Raw genomic sequence first — 18,969 nt, 5'->3', positions numbered from 1 at the left:
TTGGTTTTGTCTTGTCCTTTGACATGTTTCTTCGTTTCTTTTCAATTCTTGCATCAAAAGTTCTTTTTCCATCTATGACATTATCAAGTAAAATCACTCTAGAGAATGCATTATAGCTAAAATGAGAGCTTTTCAAAGAAATCTCAGTTCTCAGCTAGCCGAGGCCATGACTATCAAAGAAGCTTTAAGTTGGATTAAGAAGCATCGTCTCAGTGAGAAAATTCAAATTCAATCGGATTGTCTCGTCATAGAGCGTGTTTGTTTCAGCTTTTCGGATGAGCATTTCGTTTCACTCCAAACCGTTGGAAATATAGTGTTTGGTTATGTTTTATATAACCGCAATGTTTACCATTTTCTTTGGAAATTGCGATATTTTGGAGCTTTTTATGAAAATCTCATATTTGGAGGTTTTCATAAATATTTGTTTGTAGTTATTTGTTATTGACACAATTATCCTTCTTATTTCCACAAAATATGTTTATTCTTTAACATTATTTATATTTCTACAACATAATTACTGTAAGAACAAGGTTTTGTTGTGTTTAATAATTTTTTATTTTTATATAGATATTTTTATTAATTTGTGTAACACATTTTTTATTTTATAATAGGATAATGTGCAAAAATACCCCTAACATTTATAGCTATGAGCAATTTTACTCTTAACGTTTAAAATGGTGCAATTATTATACCTCTAACTTTGGCAGCCAATAACAATTTTACCCCTAACATTGACAAGTTGAGTCAATTTGAGAAATAATTTATCAAACTGTATTCTTAGTCATGAATATTTTAATCTATACTTCACATGTACACCATTGTATCATCGTCAGTATCAGATCATAAACATAATTAGACATGAATTTTTTCTAAGAAAATAAAAAAATATATAGTCTTTTTTGTACGAGTTTGACAAAAAAAAATTCAAAAATTTCACCGAATTTATAAATATTAATTTTCAATTTTATTATTAAATCACAAAAAATATGAAATCTCTTTTTTAGAACTACTGAAATGTGCAATTGATGTAGAATAAGAAATAAAATATCTATGTTTTCTAATAATATGTGAAATTGACCCAACTTGCCAATGTCAGGGGTAAAATTGCTTTTAGCTACTAGCATTACGGGTAAAATTGCACAATTTTAGACGTTAAGAGTAAAATTATTCCTAGTTGTAAATGTTATGGATATTTTTTCACATTTTCCCTTTTATAATTTCTCCGTTGATTAATTTAAAACATGTCCACATTAGGCATTTTAAATCCGAACAGCAACAATTCAATATAATTTTACCAAACACTAGTAATTAAACAGCTAATAACAAACAGCTAACAACTTACTGTAACTGCAAACAGCTAACAGCTTACTGCAACTACAAACAGCTAACAGCAACCGCAACAGCTATTAGCTAACAGCTGAACCAAACAGGCCCATAGTCAAGGCAATTCAAATGAGTTTAGAAGGTCATTCGTATTTAGTTGATATTATTTCTGATTGTGTTCATTTATTACGAGATTTAGAGCTGTGCTTTATCTCATTTATTAAGCGTTCAGCAAATTCGGTTGCCCATGCTCTAACAAAAGCGGTCAATTCTGTGTTTGTTCGGGGTGAGTGGGCATGTCCACCATCATTTCTTAGCAATATTATTTCATCTGAAAAAAACTAACTAGACCAGTTCACATATGCCTTTTCATTTGAAAAAATAAATAAATAAAAAACTAAAAACTAATCAGTGTTAAATGTTTGTAAATAAATATCATAAAAATTATTATAACTAGTATTGTGTCCGTGCATTGTGCGGGTTGATAAATTTTTGTATAAAAATTTAATATTTTAATATTTTTTAATTATATATTATTTTCATATAATGATATTAATATTTTGTTTTAAAATAAATTTATATTAAAAAAAAAGAACTTTGTGTAATTTTTCTATCAAAAAGTACAAACGTCGTAGAATCATTTAAGTCTTGAACTACTATCTCAAGCTTATATCTGGAGTTGTAAAAGAAAAATATATCCTTATAATCGTGAGAAGAAGAGATGAATGACGTAAGACGAATCGCTCTCAATCCAAACTCTGTTCCAGCCTTTAGCCTGAGCAGTCGAAACCGCGAACATTAGTGCCAGAAATTCTGCCATATGGTCCACGGGGCCATATAAGGGAAAAGCAAACGAACTTAATGAGCATCCCTGATGGTCCCTAAAAGCAACACATGTCAATATTTCTCTCTCAAAGCAACTGATGCGTCCGTGTTGGCTTTAACCTAGCCAAGTGGTGGCGGACTTTAACGAACTACCAACATACGAGGAGCAGCCCGAAGTCGTGGATGCAGTCCAAGAGAGCCCGGGATCTAACGTTCGACTAAGGTATTCCCCATTGAACCAAACTTTAAATAATATGCATCCCTTATGAAAGCCCACAAAAGTCTTAGTGAAACATGTATATTAGGTTGATCGATCATCTCGAAAAATACATTCGTTCCGAGCGAGCCATATCACCCAAACCCAAAGATGTGAAGCCTATTTCCCGCAAATGGGTTAATAAAGTAAAGTAATGTCCTGATGGATTAGTCGAAAGATACAAAGTCGATTGGTGGTATGAAGATTCTCATAGAAGTATGGTATGGACTATGATAAGACATTTAGTCCAGTTGCAAAGATCACCATAGTATGTGTTTTACTAGCACTTACATCTAATAAAGATTGCAATGGCAGATGAATGTGAAGAATGCTTTCTTACATGGAGAATTGGATCGAGAGATTGACATGAATCAACCTCAAAGATCCGAGAGCAAGGTTCAACCAAACTATGTATGTAAGCTGAAAAGGGCGCTGTATGGATTGAAGTAAACACTAAGAGAATGGTACGAGAAGATAGCAGAGTTCCTAGTTCAAAGTGGTTATAAAATATGAGACCAGTTGATTCAAGTTTGTTTGTGAAGGTTTATGTTTAACTATAGTATTAGTTTATGTTGATGATGTTATCATCACATGTGATGATGTTGTCAAGTCAGATCCAACTTATCACTACGTTTCTAAATGAAATCCTTGGCCGAGTTAAATCATTTTCTTGGTCTTTAAGTTGAACACACGAATGAAGGACTCTTCTTGTGTCAGCACAAGAATGCTAAGGATCTATTGAAGAAGTTTGGGATGCTCGAATGCATGCCTATTACAACTCCAGTAGAGGAACGCATAAAGTTATGTTCCATTGAAGGAAATGACTTAGAAGATGATACCATATATAGGCAACTAGTTGGAAGTTTGATCTATCTCACTTTATGAGGCCAGACATGTCGTATGTAATAAGCATTGTAAGTCGATGTATGTAGGATCCGAAGAAGCCTCATTTAGAAGCAATCCGGAGAATTCTTTGATATGTTTGAGGTACCACGAACTAGTATCCTATAAAAAAAGGAGGAAAGTATGAGGTATGTGGATATTGTCATGCTGATTACGTCGGAGATCATGACATATTATGTTCAATTATAGGTTACGTGTTTAGTCTCAAATGGACACCTATATCTTAGTGTAGTAAAAGACAGCCTACAGTTTCCTTATCAAGTACAGAAGCATATTATAAGATAGCAGCCACTGCAACTCAAGAATGTATCCAGTTGATACAACTTATGAAGGATCTTCATCAGCAGTCGATTACTCGGTATGGTTACACTGCGAAAATTAGTCAACTATTCACTTGATTGAGAATCCAATGTTTCATGCGAGAACCAAACACGTGGAGGTTCATTATCACTTCGTACGAGAAAATGTCTTATGCGGAGACATCAAGATTCATTACTTGATGACTGAAGATCAAGTACACATTTACGAAATGACTTAACGGTGTAAAATTTTAACATTTCAGAAGGCAACTTAAAATGAAAAGTAAGTGCGAGATATTAGAAATCAGTGGTGAGAATGAGTATTAAGAATTATCACCGACTGAAGATATTTTAGAGGAATATTTTTTTAGTGTATTAAATTTGTGTCTAGATTAGTCTATTAGGTAATATTTAGCATTTGTGTATGGTTGATTTTTCACCGGCACAATTATGTGATTTATTGGTACATGTTGTATTAGATTTTTTAGTTTGCAAATTGTGGCCCAAAATAAATCATAACTAGTATAAATGGGGGTTTAGGTTTTGTAGTGAGTGCATCAAGTGAGCAGTAAATAAAGAGAACAAATTGAAAAGAAAGTAAGCCATAATTAAAAGTGAAGTTGTAAAATTGTGTAAGAATTAAAAATGGGAGTAATATCTTATTGATAATAAAATTTTCTTTAGGAAAGTCCTCCATATTTTAACATAATCTATTTGTAACATTAGAATTTTGAAAGGTTTATTATTTCCATTTGGGGAAAGAAACTGGTTATCCTTTGTGATCTATAAGCAGCACATCAACCATACAAAAATCACTTTTTGAATCATCTCATAGGTATCACGTAAATGAAACGGGTCACATAATCTTAACTAAGTTTTATGTTGTGTTGGTCCTACTAACCAAGAACTCAATGCATAAGCTTGAATCTGTAAGATGAAAATAAAAAGAAGTCAGGATTCAAAACTTTGCACTGTATATATTGACGTAACGTATAAGATGGAAGAAAGTTTTCCTTCCTTCTTCTTCTTCTTCTTTAGTAGAATAAGAAGACCACTCATCTATTGACTTACTCCTTCAAGTTTTACTACTTTTGAATGGCTGTGCGTATACGTCGGGGAACTATTTATTATATATAAACCATGCTGCTATACCAGTGTTATAATTCAGCCTTTTCTTTGTCTTCCTCTAAATATATACACTGTGACTGTGAGTATGGCTCTTCCATTTTCTGAAAAGTATGATGTTTTCCTAAGTTTCAGTGGTCAAGATACTCGTGATAATTTTACTAGCCATCTTCATTCAGCTCTCACCAAAAAGAAAATCCTAACCTTCATGGATAAGGAAATTAGGAGAGGAGATGAAATTTCCTTTTCGATTTCTAGAGCAATTGAGGAATGTAAAATATCAGTAATAATATTCTCAGAGAATTTTGCATTCTCCAAATGGTGTTTAGATGAAGTTGCAAAGATTATTGAATGCAGGAAAGTGAATAGACAAATAGTGATACCAGTGTTTTATGGAGTAGATCCAAACAATGTTCGAAATCAAGGAGCTACCTTTGGACTTGCATTTGCTCAGCATCAACAGTTCTCTAAGCTCGAGACCTGGAGAGCTGCCTTAAGAGAAGCTGCCACTATAGCTGGATGGGTTTCATTTCTTCACAGGTATATATGTATATCACTTTATTCATCTCAAGTACAACGGACATAAAACCTGTAGGTCTATAAAACAAGTGATATATATATGAGTAAATTGTTATCCCATGTGCAGGCCTGAATCCTATCTTATTGATGAGATTGTGAAGGATATTTTGAAGAAATTGCATGAGATAATTCCGTCTCATGATTCCAAAGGTTTGGTTGGCATTGATTCACGACTTAAACAAATTCAATCAATATTGTGTTTGGAGTCGTCCAATGTTCTTATTCTTGGAATTTGGGGAATGGGTGGCATAGGAAAGACTACTCTTGCTGGAGCTATTTTTGATCAAATTTCTTCTCAATTCGAAAGTTCCTTCTTTCTGGTCAATGTTAGGGAACAATTGAAGAGAAATCTCCTTCATCATTTACGTGATGAAGTTTTCTCTAAATTACTGGAGGACGAAAACATGAGTAAAGGAAGATCAATGGCAACACTTACTTTCCTCAAACATCAACTCCGCCGCAAAAAGATCCTACTGGTTCTTGATGATATCGATAATTCAATACAATTACAAGAATTATTACCTGGACAGCATGATTTATTCGGTCCAGGGAGTAGAATCATTATAACAAGTAGAGATAAGCAAGTCCTGAAGAACGGAGTCGATACAATTTTTAAAGTTGAGGAATTGAACCAACAGGAAGCTCTTCAACTCTTTTGCTTAAATGCATTCAAGAAATGTGTCCCTCCAAATGTCCGGATACAACTTTCAAAAAGAGTGGTAAGCTATGCTAAAGGAAATCCTTTGGCACTTAGGGTTTTGGGTTGTGCATTGTTTGATAAGAGTAAAGAAGATTGGGATAGTGCATTGCAAAAATTACAAAGTGTTCCTAATTGTGAAATCCAAAATGTATTGAGAGTGAGTTTTGATGGACTAGATAGTCAAGAGAAAGATATATTTCTTGATATCGCATGTTTTTTCAGAGGGGAAGATAGGAAATACATAACAAAAATATTAGACGGCTGTTATTCTTCTGTGCATTTCACTATAACCAGTTTCATTGATAAGTCTCTTGTACACATTTCTTCCAACAAGTTAGAAATGCATGATTTGATTCAAGAAATGGGTTTGAGTGTTGTTCTTGAAGAATCCAATCCTGAAAGGCGTACCAGGTTGTGGAATCCCAACGATATTTGTTGTGTGCTCAAGAAAAACAAGGTAAACGTTATTAATTTCTTTTCTTTCTATGTCTTTAATTACTGTAAACTAATCTTTAGACTGTTTGTTATTAGGGGAATAAAGCAATCAAAGGCATATCTTTAGACTTGTGTCAAACAAAAGAGCTGCAATTAGACTCTGATGCCTTTGTAGGAATGGATCATCTTAGAATATTAAAATTCTTTATGTCTAATTACTCCATAGACTGCAAAGGTGAAGTCAAACTTCCTCGACGAGGCCTTGAATATCTTTCTGATGAGTTGAGGTATCTTCATTGGTATAGATTCCCTTCAAAATCACTGCCATTGAAGTTTTGTGCAGAAAATCTTGTTGTACTTGACCTGCCTCGTAGCAATGTTAAGCAACTTTGGACAGGGGTTCAGGTATTTAACTCTTTCTGTCAAACCAACTATGGATAAAGGCTCACTTTTACTTCTCTAATTCGTTATTCTTATTTTTATAGCTAATTTTGTAGTTAATCTTTGCAGGATCTAACGAATTTAAAAAATCTAGACCTTCCTTATTCCAAAAATTTGACGAAAATCCCAGACCTATCACGGGCGAGAAATGTTGAAAGTATAAATCTTGAAGGTTGTAAAAGTTTAGTTGAGGTGCCCTCATCCATTCAACATCTTGAAAAGCTGGAATTCCTTATTCTGAGAGAATGCAAAAATCTGAAACGGCTTCCAAGCAAGCTTGATTCAAAATGTCTCCGCAATTTTGACATTTCAAACTGCTTCAATGTCAAATATTGTCCGGAATTTCCAGGAAATGTAGAAGAATTACATCTGTGCAGGAGTGGAATTAAAGAACTTCCCGAATCTATTCAGAAGCAAAAGACTCTTGAAATAGTATGGCTGATAGGATGCTCAAATATCACAAGGTTTGCTGTACATGTTCCTTTGAATATAAGAGAATTATATCTAAGTGAAACTGCCATAAAAGAGGTGCCCTCCTCCATACAATATCTTACAAGCCTTGAGATCTTGGAGATGGTGAGTTGTAATAAGCTTGTAGGCCTACCAAGCAGCATCAGCAAGCTAAAGTCACTTGAAATTCTCACACTATCTGGATGCACAAAACTGGAAAGTTTCCCAGAATTTGTGGAGCCTATGGAAAGACTAGCTTGTCTTTATTTAGATTTATGTGAGAATGTGAAGAAAGTTACAGACAGCATCAGGAATTTGAAGTCATTAGAACATCTTCATTTGAGTGGAACAGCAATACAAGAGTTACCCTCGTCAATTGAAAACTTGAAGTGTCTTAAGGAGTTAAAGCTTGATGGATGCAAAAAGCTGGTTAGCCTTCCCAAAAACATCCATAAACTTTCACAGCTTCGTTCTCTTTATTTGAACAATTGCAAGGCTCTGCAGTGCTTGGTTGAGCTTCCTTCCTCTCTTAGAGTCTTAGAGGCGTACGACTGCAGATTAGCTGAAACCTTGTCGTTGTCGAGCAGCAACATTTATAGCATCATGAATCTCAGCTCCTCAAATTGCTTCAAATTGGATCAAAATGGTTGGAGTGAGATCATTAGAGATGAGGCCTCAATCATTCAACTCATGAAATCCAAGGTACGTAATTCACCAAGCTTAATTTGGCATGTATTTCAACTTAATTGGGTCACTTACGATATCTATTTGGTACAATGGTGCAGTTGTGTGGGAACGAAGATGAAGTTAGAATCTTGTATCCAGGAAGTGAAATCCCAGAAATATTCAAAGATCAAAAGATGGGAAGTTCAGTAAGCATGGAGTTGCCCTCAAATTGGCATGAAAGTGAAGGAATTGGGTTTGGCATTGTGTTTGGATCAAAGGACCCAACAATGGACTGGCGAATAAGCAGATTCAAATGTGAATGCCGTTTAAAAAGCAAAAAGGCAGAATATGCAGATATAATCTGCAAGTGGGTATGCTTGGTTGATGATCTCCATTTAAATGAGGAAGACCAAGGTTTATTGTGGTACGACCCCAGCTTGATAGCAGCATTGAAAGCTCAAAAGATGGAGGATTGGTTAAGCAATTATTCAATTGGAACATTTGAATTCTACCCTCAAAGATGGAGGATTGTTCAAAAGCATTGCAAGGTCGTCAAGTGTGGAGTTGCTCTACTATAATCTAATCTCCCTTTTTTTACCTGTGTTTTTCTCTTCTCACTTAATTTCACTTTTCATCTTCTCTCCCAATTGTTCCTGCAAATTAGATACATTTTCTCAAACTACTTGTATCTAATGCATTAAATTTAATACAGGGATCAGAACAATTACCTTATTTGCATTATCCATAATTGCTTACTCAATCTAAAATACCAAAATCTGTTTGAACACAACGAAGAAAACTGCTTATTTTGTTGGAAATTTTTATGGATTGCGACAATTTAGCGGAAGCAATAAATACAATTTTATTGAATTTATGAGATGTATAAAAGGTTGTTCTCTATAAACTTTCTAGAATTATAATGAGATAAAACAAAAATAGTAGCCTATCGTTCGTAGATGGAGAAATTTGAAGTTCTATGAAGATGAATTACTGGATGAAGAAATTTGAAGTTCTATGAAGATGAATTGTTAGAGTAATTAAATTACATGTAAGACATCTGAATTTATTTTAATTCGTGTTTCAATTTTAATATCTGGATGATCTCAAATTAGAATGTATATATGACTTGCTATCAATGATTAATAGTTAAACCTCTGCTTGACAGGTTTGAGGTTCGATTCCCCACTCCGTCAAAATTTAGCTCTCATTGGTAGGTGATATGTAAATTCCACTGTAAACCATCATCAAGGTCTGTGGTTTGCCCTGACCTTGGAAGTGGGTAGACCTACCATTACCTAAACTTTTAGTTCAAAAAAAAAAAATGATTAATAGTTAAAAAGATATGATACCACGTTGTTTAATCTAAATAATTGACTTATTTTCTTTAAAAAAAACCTAAATAATGAACTTTTATGAGTCTTGAAAATACACTTGTATATATTTAAAATATTAAAATTATATTTTTCTTTATCCTTTCTATCTCCTCTCTAATAAAAATATAATTTAATATTTTGAATTTATTTTTTAAAAAATTTAATGATTTTTTATTTGAAATATATATATTTAAAATATTTTATTGTAATAAAAATTATATTCTTTTCAAAAAATTATATTTTATTTCAATATATTTAAAATATTAAATTATATATATATATATATATTATTTTTATTGTAATATTATAAAAATATTTTATTAGAACTCGTAGGATTCTAGAAGATCCCTTGAAGCCCTGAGGTTAGAACCTCATAAGTTGTGATGGGCTTTCGCTCGTTGAGCTTGGGCCGTAGTGGTCATCCCTGACTTGTTTAAATGGGTTAGGACCGTCTTGGACGTTATTTGGACCTTTACTGCGCTTGGGCATGGGTCACAATGAGGATGGTGATGACGCCATGCATGTGACATCGCTTAGCCCGATATCAGATGGTATGGCACATCAAAACTGAAACCTTCGTATGGTGTTGTTTTGAGCACGGACATGCGCTTCCTTCAGATGGAAGAATTTGAACACCATAACATATGTTTTTCATATACCATGTGTGCTTTGTGACCAAGAGATGAAACAATACATTCTTACTTTTTTCTCGAAACGGTATCCTTGATACCCTTAACTAGTTTAAGAAGTGTAATTCATTTTGGCTAATTTAGAAGGATGCTCTCAAGAACTATGTGCTAATTCAACTCGGAAAGGGGCCGACTAGACAAGTAAAATGAATTATTATGGAAAGAACATAGTAAGAGGGAAAGACTTTATCAAGTTCACATCTTGTAGTTCTATGACGAATACGGATAGTTGTGCATGTGTGCACGCTTGTGAAAGTATATAAAAGATTGAGATGATAATAGTTACTGTGGATGTGATATGAAGTCTAGGATAAAGCATAATATTTCTTAATTATATGCGTAATTCGAGAGGTTGTATATGTTGGTCCCTTATAACGTAACAAGTTAGTTCCAAGGGGGGCTTAGGAACTATTTAAAATTTTGTACGTTGAGGCTGACTTCTTTTTCTTTGAAAAGGGTTTACACAGCGCGCTGAGTGAACTTAAGACACTAGCTTAGTCAACTGGTGACTAAGTCAGCTTCTTTCCTTGAGTCAGAAGATAGCACTTGAGTCTATTCCTGAACTCAGATACTCAATGCACACAACTCAACGTGACCTCTTTACTTAGTCAGTTTTGTTTAAGCAAGCAAAATATATATAAGGAGTTTAAGGTTAGAGAGATGTTACTCAGCAGATTTATCCAGGTTCGGCCTCTATGCCTACGTCCTGTCCCCGGAACACGTTCCGAGCTTTCGAATTCTCTACTGAGCTCTTTAACGGTAGAGCATCAAACCTTTTACAACAAGAAGTTGAGTATAACAAGAGTACCTTCCTCTATACCTCTACTCACTCCTATTATATTGCTGAGTACTATAACCAAGTACTCAGCCTCTCCTTTCTATTTCTAGAATTGATAATAAGTTTGTCTTAAACAACAATTGCTAAGACACTTTAGATGATTGGATAATCACTCTAGACTTTTACACAGTAATATGGAAATTGGTGTAAGTATTTGCTTTGCTTTTTCACACAGATTCTTCGAGTAGAAATTTTGTCACCATAATGGCTTGTTGAAGATCTGCATCGAATGAAGCAACTGAAAGGCCTATTTATAGTGACACTTGAGGTATCGGTTATTTCAAATTTCGAAATAACCGTTGGAGGGAAACGGCTTGATGTCGTTGTCACTCAGTACACGCTCAGTGTCGTTAGCCAATCAGATTGTTGTATCTTCTGTCTTCGGTCAGTGCTGAGCAGCTTTTAGCAGAATGTTTCGCCTTTTATGGCAAAGTCTTCCAGACAGCTTTCTGTGTCTTCTGAACTTTACCCAAAGTAGAAATACTTTGTCTTGAAGTTGTTCCTTGCTCAGCTGCTGTCTTGTACTCTTTGTCGTCCAACTCAGCAGCTTTGTTCCGAAGTAGATAAAGAAAGTCTTCCAGATCCTTCTTCATGCTGAGCTGCGTTTTGTCCATAACGACAGCGTTTTGTTTACACGGGCCGAGTTGTCTTGGACCTTTGACTTTCCTTTGGGCCTTTAGCCTTTTAGTCTTTATGTCTTATAAACAATTTAACTCAACATTGAACTGATAACATTGAGATATTATCCCGAGGACTTAAGGGGATATTCACCTAAGGAAACGCCGCGTATTGATGAGATCCGCCCGGCGGATCACCGGATCTCCAAAGGCCCATTAAAAGAGATCCGTCGGCGAACCTATGAGGCGAATCTCCTTGGACACTCATTCGCCATTATAACGGCTGAGCCGACCTGGCCATAAAGACCATTAATGAGCTATCAATTAGCTAACCGCCAGCTTAAGGATAACTTGTAACCGCCATTAATGGAGCATTAATGGAGGCTTTCTAGTTTCTGAAGGTTACGACTTTCTAGCTATATATAGCCTACGTCTCAGGCTATCCAGGTACACACACATATCCTTTACCCTTTGTCACTTCAGTTTGCCTTTTTGTTCATCCTTACTGACTTTGGCATCGGAGCTTCCCCCCGTTGAACCCAACGACGCCCCCACAGGGACGGAAGTTGATCGGAATTTCTCTACTTATCATCAATTGGTGCGGTGAACGTGGAACCCTTAAACAAATAAAGGGTTTTCATTCATGGTTATAAGAAATATGACAAATGGAGATCATAACCCCTCCTCAGGGGTTGAAACACCGCCAATAACGAGCGTTGGTCGCACTGATTCGAATATTCCCACAACACAAGCTGAAAGTAGTATGCCCCCGGACGCATTCATTAACATATGTGCGGAAGCTATAAGGGAAAGATTTGGCTCTGAAACAGGTGATCGCCTACGGTCGTTTATGACCATTCCTCCGGTTTGGAGTTTAGCGCCTTCATCTACGATATCTTCTTAGCCCCAGAGGAACTTGGGACCAAACACCCACAATTCTTCGTTTCTCCAAGCCCACAATACATAATCTATAGTAACTACCACGGCGGCGTTGGGAGAACGACCGATCAATCGGGAGTTATTCCCTGCTGGCGCAGGAGGAAGTCAAAGGAACAATCAAATTCTAGCAGGCGGATCTACTAGCCATGGGATCAATCTGGGCGGATCGGGTATCCCAAGGCGGCCACGGTCAAATCTCTCATTGGGTGCCTCGGAGGGGCGAAAACACAAAAAACGTAGAAAAGAGAAAAGTAGGCGGTCCGAATCTCCCTCGCCCCGAAGACCGAGATCCTCCCGCAAGGGCCGATCACCCCCACCTACTGGGCGTAGACAGAGCAAAAGACCAGTAGACGCGCCACATCCAAGCGCGCCATCACCACCACCACTACACCACAGGAATGATGGACACGTTCCTTCGGGAGGCTCTAGAGGGGGTAACGGTCAGGCTCCCCCGGGTGGAAGAGGTGGAGGTGGAGGAAGTGGCGGACGTGGAAACGGAGGCGGACGTGGCGGACAATCACCTTCAGATCCATCTTCGGGATCTAGTTCATCATCTTCTCCAAGCAGATCCCCACAAAGGGGTCTCCCAAGGGTGGATCCGGAGAATTTTGACGACAGAGTTAGAGCTGCGGTGCTCCGCATGAATGAGGAGAACGCCAGGCACAATCCGTTCGCCAATCGATATTCGCCCTTCACGGCTTGGATTGAGGCAGAAGAAACGGATAGGCATTTTAAAATACCAAATCTCGCCATATACACAGGTGTTGACAACCCAGAGGCCCTTGTCCGAAAATACCGAATATTGCTTCGCCTCAACCGTGCAACTGAGCCAGTGCTGTGCAAAATGTTTGTCACCACGTTAGGAGGTCCCGCTTATGGCTGGTTCCAATCATTACCACCCGGCTCGATAGATAGTTGGGACCAACTAAGCAGAGAATTTTGTGCTAAATTCGCTGGCTGTATCCCTCTAGTGGTCAAGTCCAGGAAGCTCTTTGAATTAAAGCAGAAGGCGAATGAATCCCTTCGAGATTACATAAACTCCTTCAACAAATTATGTATACAAATTGTGGATGTAGATATCTCCATGGCAGTGGAATCTCTGGTAAAAAATACCACTTGTAAGAGTTTACAGGAGGATCTAATTCGCAAGAAGCCTACCAGCATGGCAGAACTCATAGAGCGCTGCAAGGACTTTATGGAGGTAGATGACATTCGCTGTGAATCAGCATCTCTGCCTGGGAGGGACAAAAGCGAATCTCGTCATCAAGATAGGGAAAAGGACAAACATCAGGATTCCTCCTCTCGAGGTAGGTGAAGAGGTTCTAAAAACAAATCGGCATTTGTCACCTCCTTCACACCTCTCAATGCTTCCAAAAGTGAAGTGCTTATGTGGATTGAGAATAGTCAACACAAGCGGAGCATTTCATACCCCGAACCAAAAGGGGGGGGGGAGTACACCAATACTGGTAAAAATCCTAAAAATTATTGTAAATATCACAGGAAAAATGGCCATGACACCGATGCGTGTTGGGAGTTAGCCCGGGAAATTGAGCGTCTCATTGAGAGAGGAAAATTGGATCGGTTCATCCAAAATGATGGCAAGAAGGGAGATGGCGATAGATCCAGAGAAGATCCAAAGAAGAAGGGAAAGGGTACCATTAATGTCATAGCAGGCGGACCTGGATACCAACCGATGCTGAAAAAGGCAAAGACCACTGCTCTTGACAGAGCATCATTGAATCACCCCTTTGCCGATGTAGGTCCTGAGATCTCTCCCCATGCGGATGCATTGGTCGTTACTATGATGGTGGAAGGCTGGGAGATGAAAAGAGTGATGATTGATACTGGGAGTTCATGCAATGTCATCACCAGAGGAGCTTTCGCCAAACTTATGATTGATCTAGTCCAAGTAGAGCCAACTGTGGTAGATATCCTGGGAGTGACAGGACACACCGTCCAAACAAAAGGCCAAGTCACTTTGGATTGCGAGCTTGCAGACGATGATCAGGTTTGGAAAGGTGATCTGGAATTTTCTGTCTTGGATGGTCAGTTAGCTTACAATATCATCCTTGGACGGCCCTTTATTTTCGAAGCAACAGCCCTTATCTCCACACGCCATTTAACGCTTTACATCCCCACGGCCAAGGGAGGTGTAATGATCAGAGGGAGCCAAAAAATGGCTCAGGAGACGTATTCGACATCCCTAATGATCCGCCCCCAATCTAAGAAGGAGGATGAAGAAGAGCTCGTCATAATGGCCTTGGGCGAGACGGAAATGTACCTCATGGCGGATGAAAAACAGGTGCGAATGGCTAAAGGGCTAAAAGGAGAAATTAAAGACGCAATCACTAAGGTTCTCCATGAAGCGGAGGACGTCTTTGCATGAAAGGATGAGATCCTTCCCGGGATCAGTCCAAACGTGATCACTCACAAACTTAACATTGACGAAGATGCAGTTCCCGTAGCTCAGAAGAGGAGAAACCATGGTCTTGAAAGACAGAAGGTGATAGAGGAAGACATCACCAAGCTCCAACGGGCGGACGCCATTGAGGAGGTACTTTATACTCAATGGTTGGCGAACATCGTTTTGGTGAAGAAGGCAAGCGTATCCTACCGTATGTGTATTGACTTTACAGATCTTAACAAGGCTTGTCCCAAGGACAACTACCCTCTGCCATGTATCGACATACTCGTGGACGGAACCGCCGGGCATGCCATGTACTCCTTTACTGACGTGAAGTAGAGTTATCATCAAATTCCCATGGAGCCTTCGGATAGAATCAAGACCTTGTTCGTGACTCACCAAGCCACTTATTGTTTCAAGGTCATGCCCTTTGGGCTCAAGAACGCAGGCGCCACCTATCAGCGGATGATGAACAAAATATTCGCAGAAAGCAAAGGTGATAACTACTCCGTCTATGTAGATGACATGATCATCAAAAGCACCACTGTGGAGAAGCATGTGGACGATGTAAGGGAGGTACTGGCCGTACTTCGACGCCACAATATTAAGTTGAATCCAGAAAAATGTACTTTTGGTGCGACATACGGAAAGTTTCTGGGATTCATGATTAGTGAAAAAGGAGTGAGCCCAAATCCTGATAAGATTAAGGCTGTTCTGGAAATGCAGGCACCACGGAACATCAGGGAAGTGCAACGCCTCAACGGGCGGATCGTGGCCTTGGGCAGGTTTATCTCCTGTTTCGCTCGTAGGTGTCAACCCTTTTATGAGGTCATCAAGAAGCAAAAGGCATTCGAGTGGAATGAGGATTGTGAAAAGGCTTTTGAGGGGATCAAACGGTTTCTCACGGAACCGCCCATGATGAGCCGACCCCTAAAAGGTGAGAATCTCTACATGTATGTCTCGGTTACGAAGAAAGCTGTGTGCACCGTCATGATAAGAGAAGAGGATGGCCAGTAGTATCCTATCTATTATGTGAGCAAAGTATTGAAGGATGCTGAAACCAGGTATTCTAAGCTTGATAAAATGGCTCTGGCCGTCGTCACCACGGCAATCCGCCTTAGGCCATACTTCCAGGCCCACACTGTCATAGTTCGTACGAATATACCCATGAGAAAGGTATTGCAAAAGCCGGACACTTCAGGGAGATTGATGGAATGGGCAATTCACCTCGGAGAATTTGATGTGCGATATGAGAGCAGGACCGCCTTAAAAAGTCAGGTCTTGGCAGACTTTGTGAATGAATTCACAGAAGAAGGGGTGAATCTCCCTAAATCTCCAATAGAGGAGTGGACGATGTACACGGATGGGGCTTCCTCTACAGATGGAGCTGGCATAGGTATCGTGATCAAAGGCCCCCAATACATAAAATTGCGGTACGCACCAAAGTTGGATTTCCATGCCACCAACAATGCCACAGAATATGAGGCTCTAATATTAGGGTTACGCCTGCTTAAGGAAATCACTCCCGAGCGGATCGTGATCTATAGTGACTCCAAGTTGATGGTCAACCAAGTGATCAAAAATTATGAGGTGAAGGATGACGTTCTGGCCAAATATGTTGCCGAGGTCAAAAAGTTGTTGGACCACCTCGAAGCTAAAGAAACCAAATGGGAATTGGTCCATGTGCCCCGAGAATCAAACACTGAAGCCGACTACCTAGCAAAAATGGCTTCCAGTGAGGAAAGCTGGACAGATCCGCAGTGTCCCTTTGAGGTTAAAGCAGCTCCAGCATTCGTCTCCGAAGAAGTATCCTTACTCACAATAGTAGAAGATGATTGGCGGATAGACCTTCGCCAGTATTTGTCAGATGGATCTCTACCCATCGATAAGGAGGAGGCTCGGCGGATCGTTAGGAAAGCGGCCTATTTCTCCATGATCAATGATTGCCTCTATAGAAAGTCATTTAGCCATCCTTGGTTAAAATGTATTCTGCCAAAAGAAGGACAACAAGTCCTCAAGGAGCTGCACGAGGGATCATGTGGAGCCCATGAGGCATCCGCCACTATCTTAAAGAAATCCAGGTTAGCAGGATTCTATTGGCCTATTGCCGAGCTTGATGCACAAAAATTGGTGGAATCATGCCATAATTGTCAGATTCATGAAAATGAATCACACACAGCCAAACATCTCCAAAGGCCTATCATTAAAGGGCGACCCTTTGCCATCTGGGGAATTGACATCGTTGGACCGTTTCCTCCTACTCGTAGACAGAGGAAGTATGTGGTAGTGGCAGTAGATCACTTCACCAAGTGGGTAGAAGCCGAAGCTGTCTCCTCCATCACGGCCGAACGAATGGTGGAATTTGTTAAAGACAATATCGTGGGAAGATATGGCGTACCCCACACCATCATCACTGATAACGGAACACAGTTCACTGTGGCGAGTTCAAAACTTTCTGTGAGAAATTGGGCATTTTGAACAGATTCGCCTCCGTTTATTATCCTCAATCCAACAGTATGACTGAAGTTATGAATCGAACGATCGTAAAAGGAATAAAGAAAAGATTAGGGGAATATGATAAGAAATGGGCGGATCAGTTGACAAGCGTCTTATGGGCGTATCGTACCACTCCTAGAACGACCACAGGAGAAACGCCATTTGCCCTCTCTCATGGTGTAGAAGCTGTAATCCCAGTTGAAATACTAGTCCCAAGTGATAGAGTTGCTTTCTATTGCGAGGAGGCCAACAACCATAGACTAACAGAGAGTCTTGATCAAGTGGAGGAGCGAAGAGACAAGGCTTACATACGTATGGCGGCATACAAGCAGCGGATCGCCGCTTACCATGACAAAAATTCCAAACCTGTAGACCTGAATGTAGGAGACCTTGTACTCCGTAAGGCGGACAAAATCCAGTCTCGAGAAGGGAAGGGCAAGCTAGGGCTCACCTGGACGGGACCATATCAAATAGTAGACAAGATTGGATTCGCCACATTTAAAATTCAAGACATGGAGGGAAACACATTGCCACGCACCTAGAACCTCCAAAATCTCCGCAAATATTTTGTTAGAAAATAAAGAGTGCATACGGTCTTGAGTACTCTTTTTCTTTTAGTAAGCTTTTTCCCATGTGGTTTTTTCTTATTAAAGGTTTTAACGAGGCTCACATGTAAGACATGCTTACTGTAATAAAGCATTTCTCCTATCAATAAACATCAATTGTTCTATTCTCTATCTTCTTTTTAAAGTTTTTCTTACAGCAATATTAATATTCCAGTCTTAAAAAGAAGGGGGGCATCCAACGCTCTCCGCATTAAAAAGTACTGCTATCTCATAGCTACTTTTTCTCCTCAGATAGAGTTAAAACGATCCTTGGACGCAAGGTCTTTACACTCTCTTACATCCTTCCCAAAAAAGGATTCACAAGTCCTACGGGCGGATCACTTTACCTCAAAGACAGGTAGCAAATTGATCCCCTAGGCAGCTTTACTTCCTCCAATGGAATAAAACAGCTTCTAACCTTCACAAAGGTTCATACGATGGAGTATGGCTGGCCACCTACTTCAAAATAAATCCTAAATGCCTATATATTTACTTATGCAAACGTAATAGCAAAATAAGTAGCTGCCATAAAGGATTAAACAAATTGTACTTAAGGTTTTTTTATTACAACCCAAGGATAAAAGACTAAATAATAATGGGATCATCCTCCTTTGCACTCTTCTCGCTTACGGCACTTGCTTGAGAAGCTTCCTTCTCCACAGCCTCAAATACGCCTACAAAGGGTACCTCCTTCTCCACGGAAGATGTTGGACCAAGAGGAAGGGCGTTATCGATGATCGGTTCTTCACCCGCCTTGGGGGGCACTTCCTCAAGCTCCACTAGCTCGACGTCAGTGGGGGGGTTTGCTTTCTTCCATGGGTCCCTTCATCCATCTCCGAACATAATCGCGGAGGTAGTCCTTAGCGTCTGGCATTTTGTTATATTTGGCTACATCATCTGGGTCAGGGATGGCGAACTGCGGGTCTGTGAAATCAATCTCGGGATGTGCCAGGGAGATGTACGCCATGAGCAGTTCGCCATAATAGAAAGCTTGCTCACCAGCCGT

The 18,969-nt window shown here is 39.0% G+C and overlaps 1 protein-coding gene across 1 annotated transcript; it reads left to right on the top strand.

The window, feature by feature from the left end:
* The first annotated feature begins 4,817 nt into the window (after positions 1–4,817).
* Positions 4,818–8,630, top strand: LOC136208595 (disease resistance protein RPV1-like). The gene is made up of 5 exons (XM_065999677.1): positions 4,818–5,271; positions 5,378–6,467; positions 6,542–6,850; positions 6,956–8,038; positions 8,122–8,630. The coding sequence occupies exons 1-5, from the start codon at positions 4,820–4,822 to the stop codon at positions 8,578–8,580; spliced, it is 3,393 nt and encodes a 1,130-aa protein (XP_065855749.1). The 5' UTR covers positions 4,818–4,819; the 3' UTR covers positions 8,581–8,630.
* Positions 8,631–18,969: the final 10,339 nt, after the last annotated feature.

This window comes from Euphorbia lathyris, chromosome 1 (assembly GCF_963576675.1).
Source record: "Euphorbia lathyris chromosome 1, ddEupLath1.1, whole genome shotgun sequence".
Taxonomy (NCBI): Eukaryota; Viridiplantae; Streptophyta; class Magnoliopsida; order Malpighiales; family Euphorbiaceae; genus Euphorbia; species Euphorbia lathyris.
This window is presented reverse-complemented; position numbering and strand designations above follow the sequence as displayed.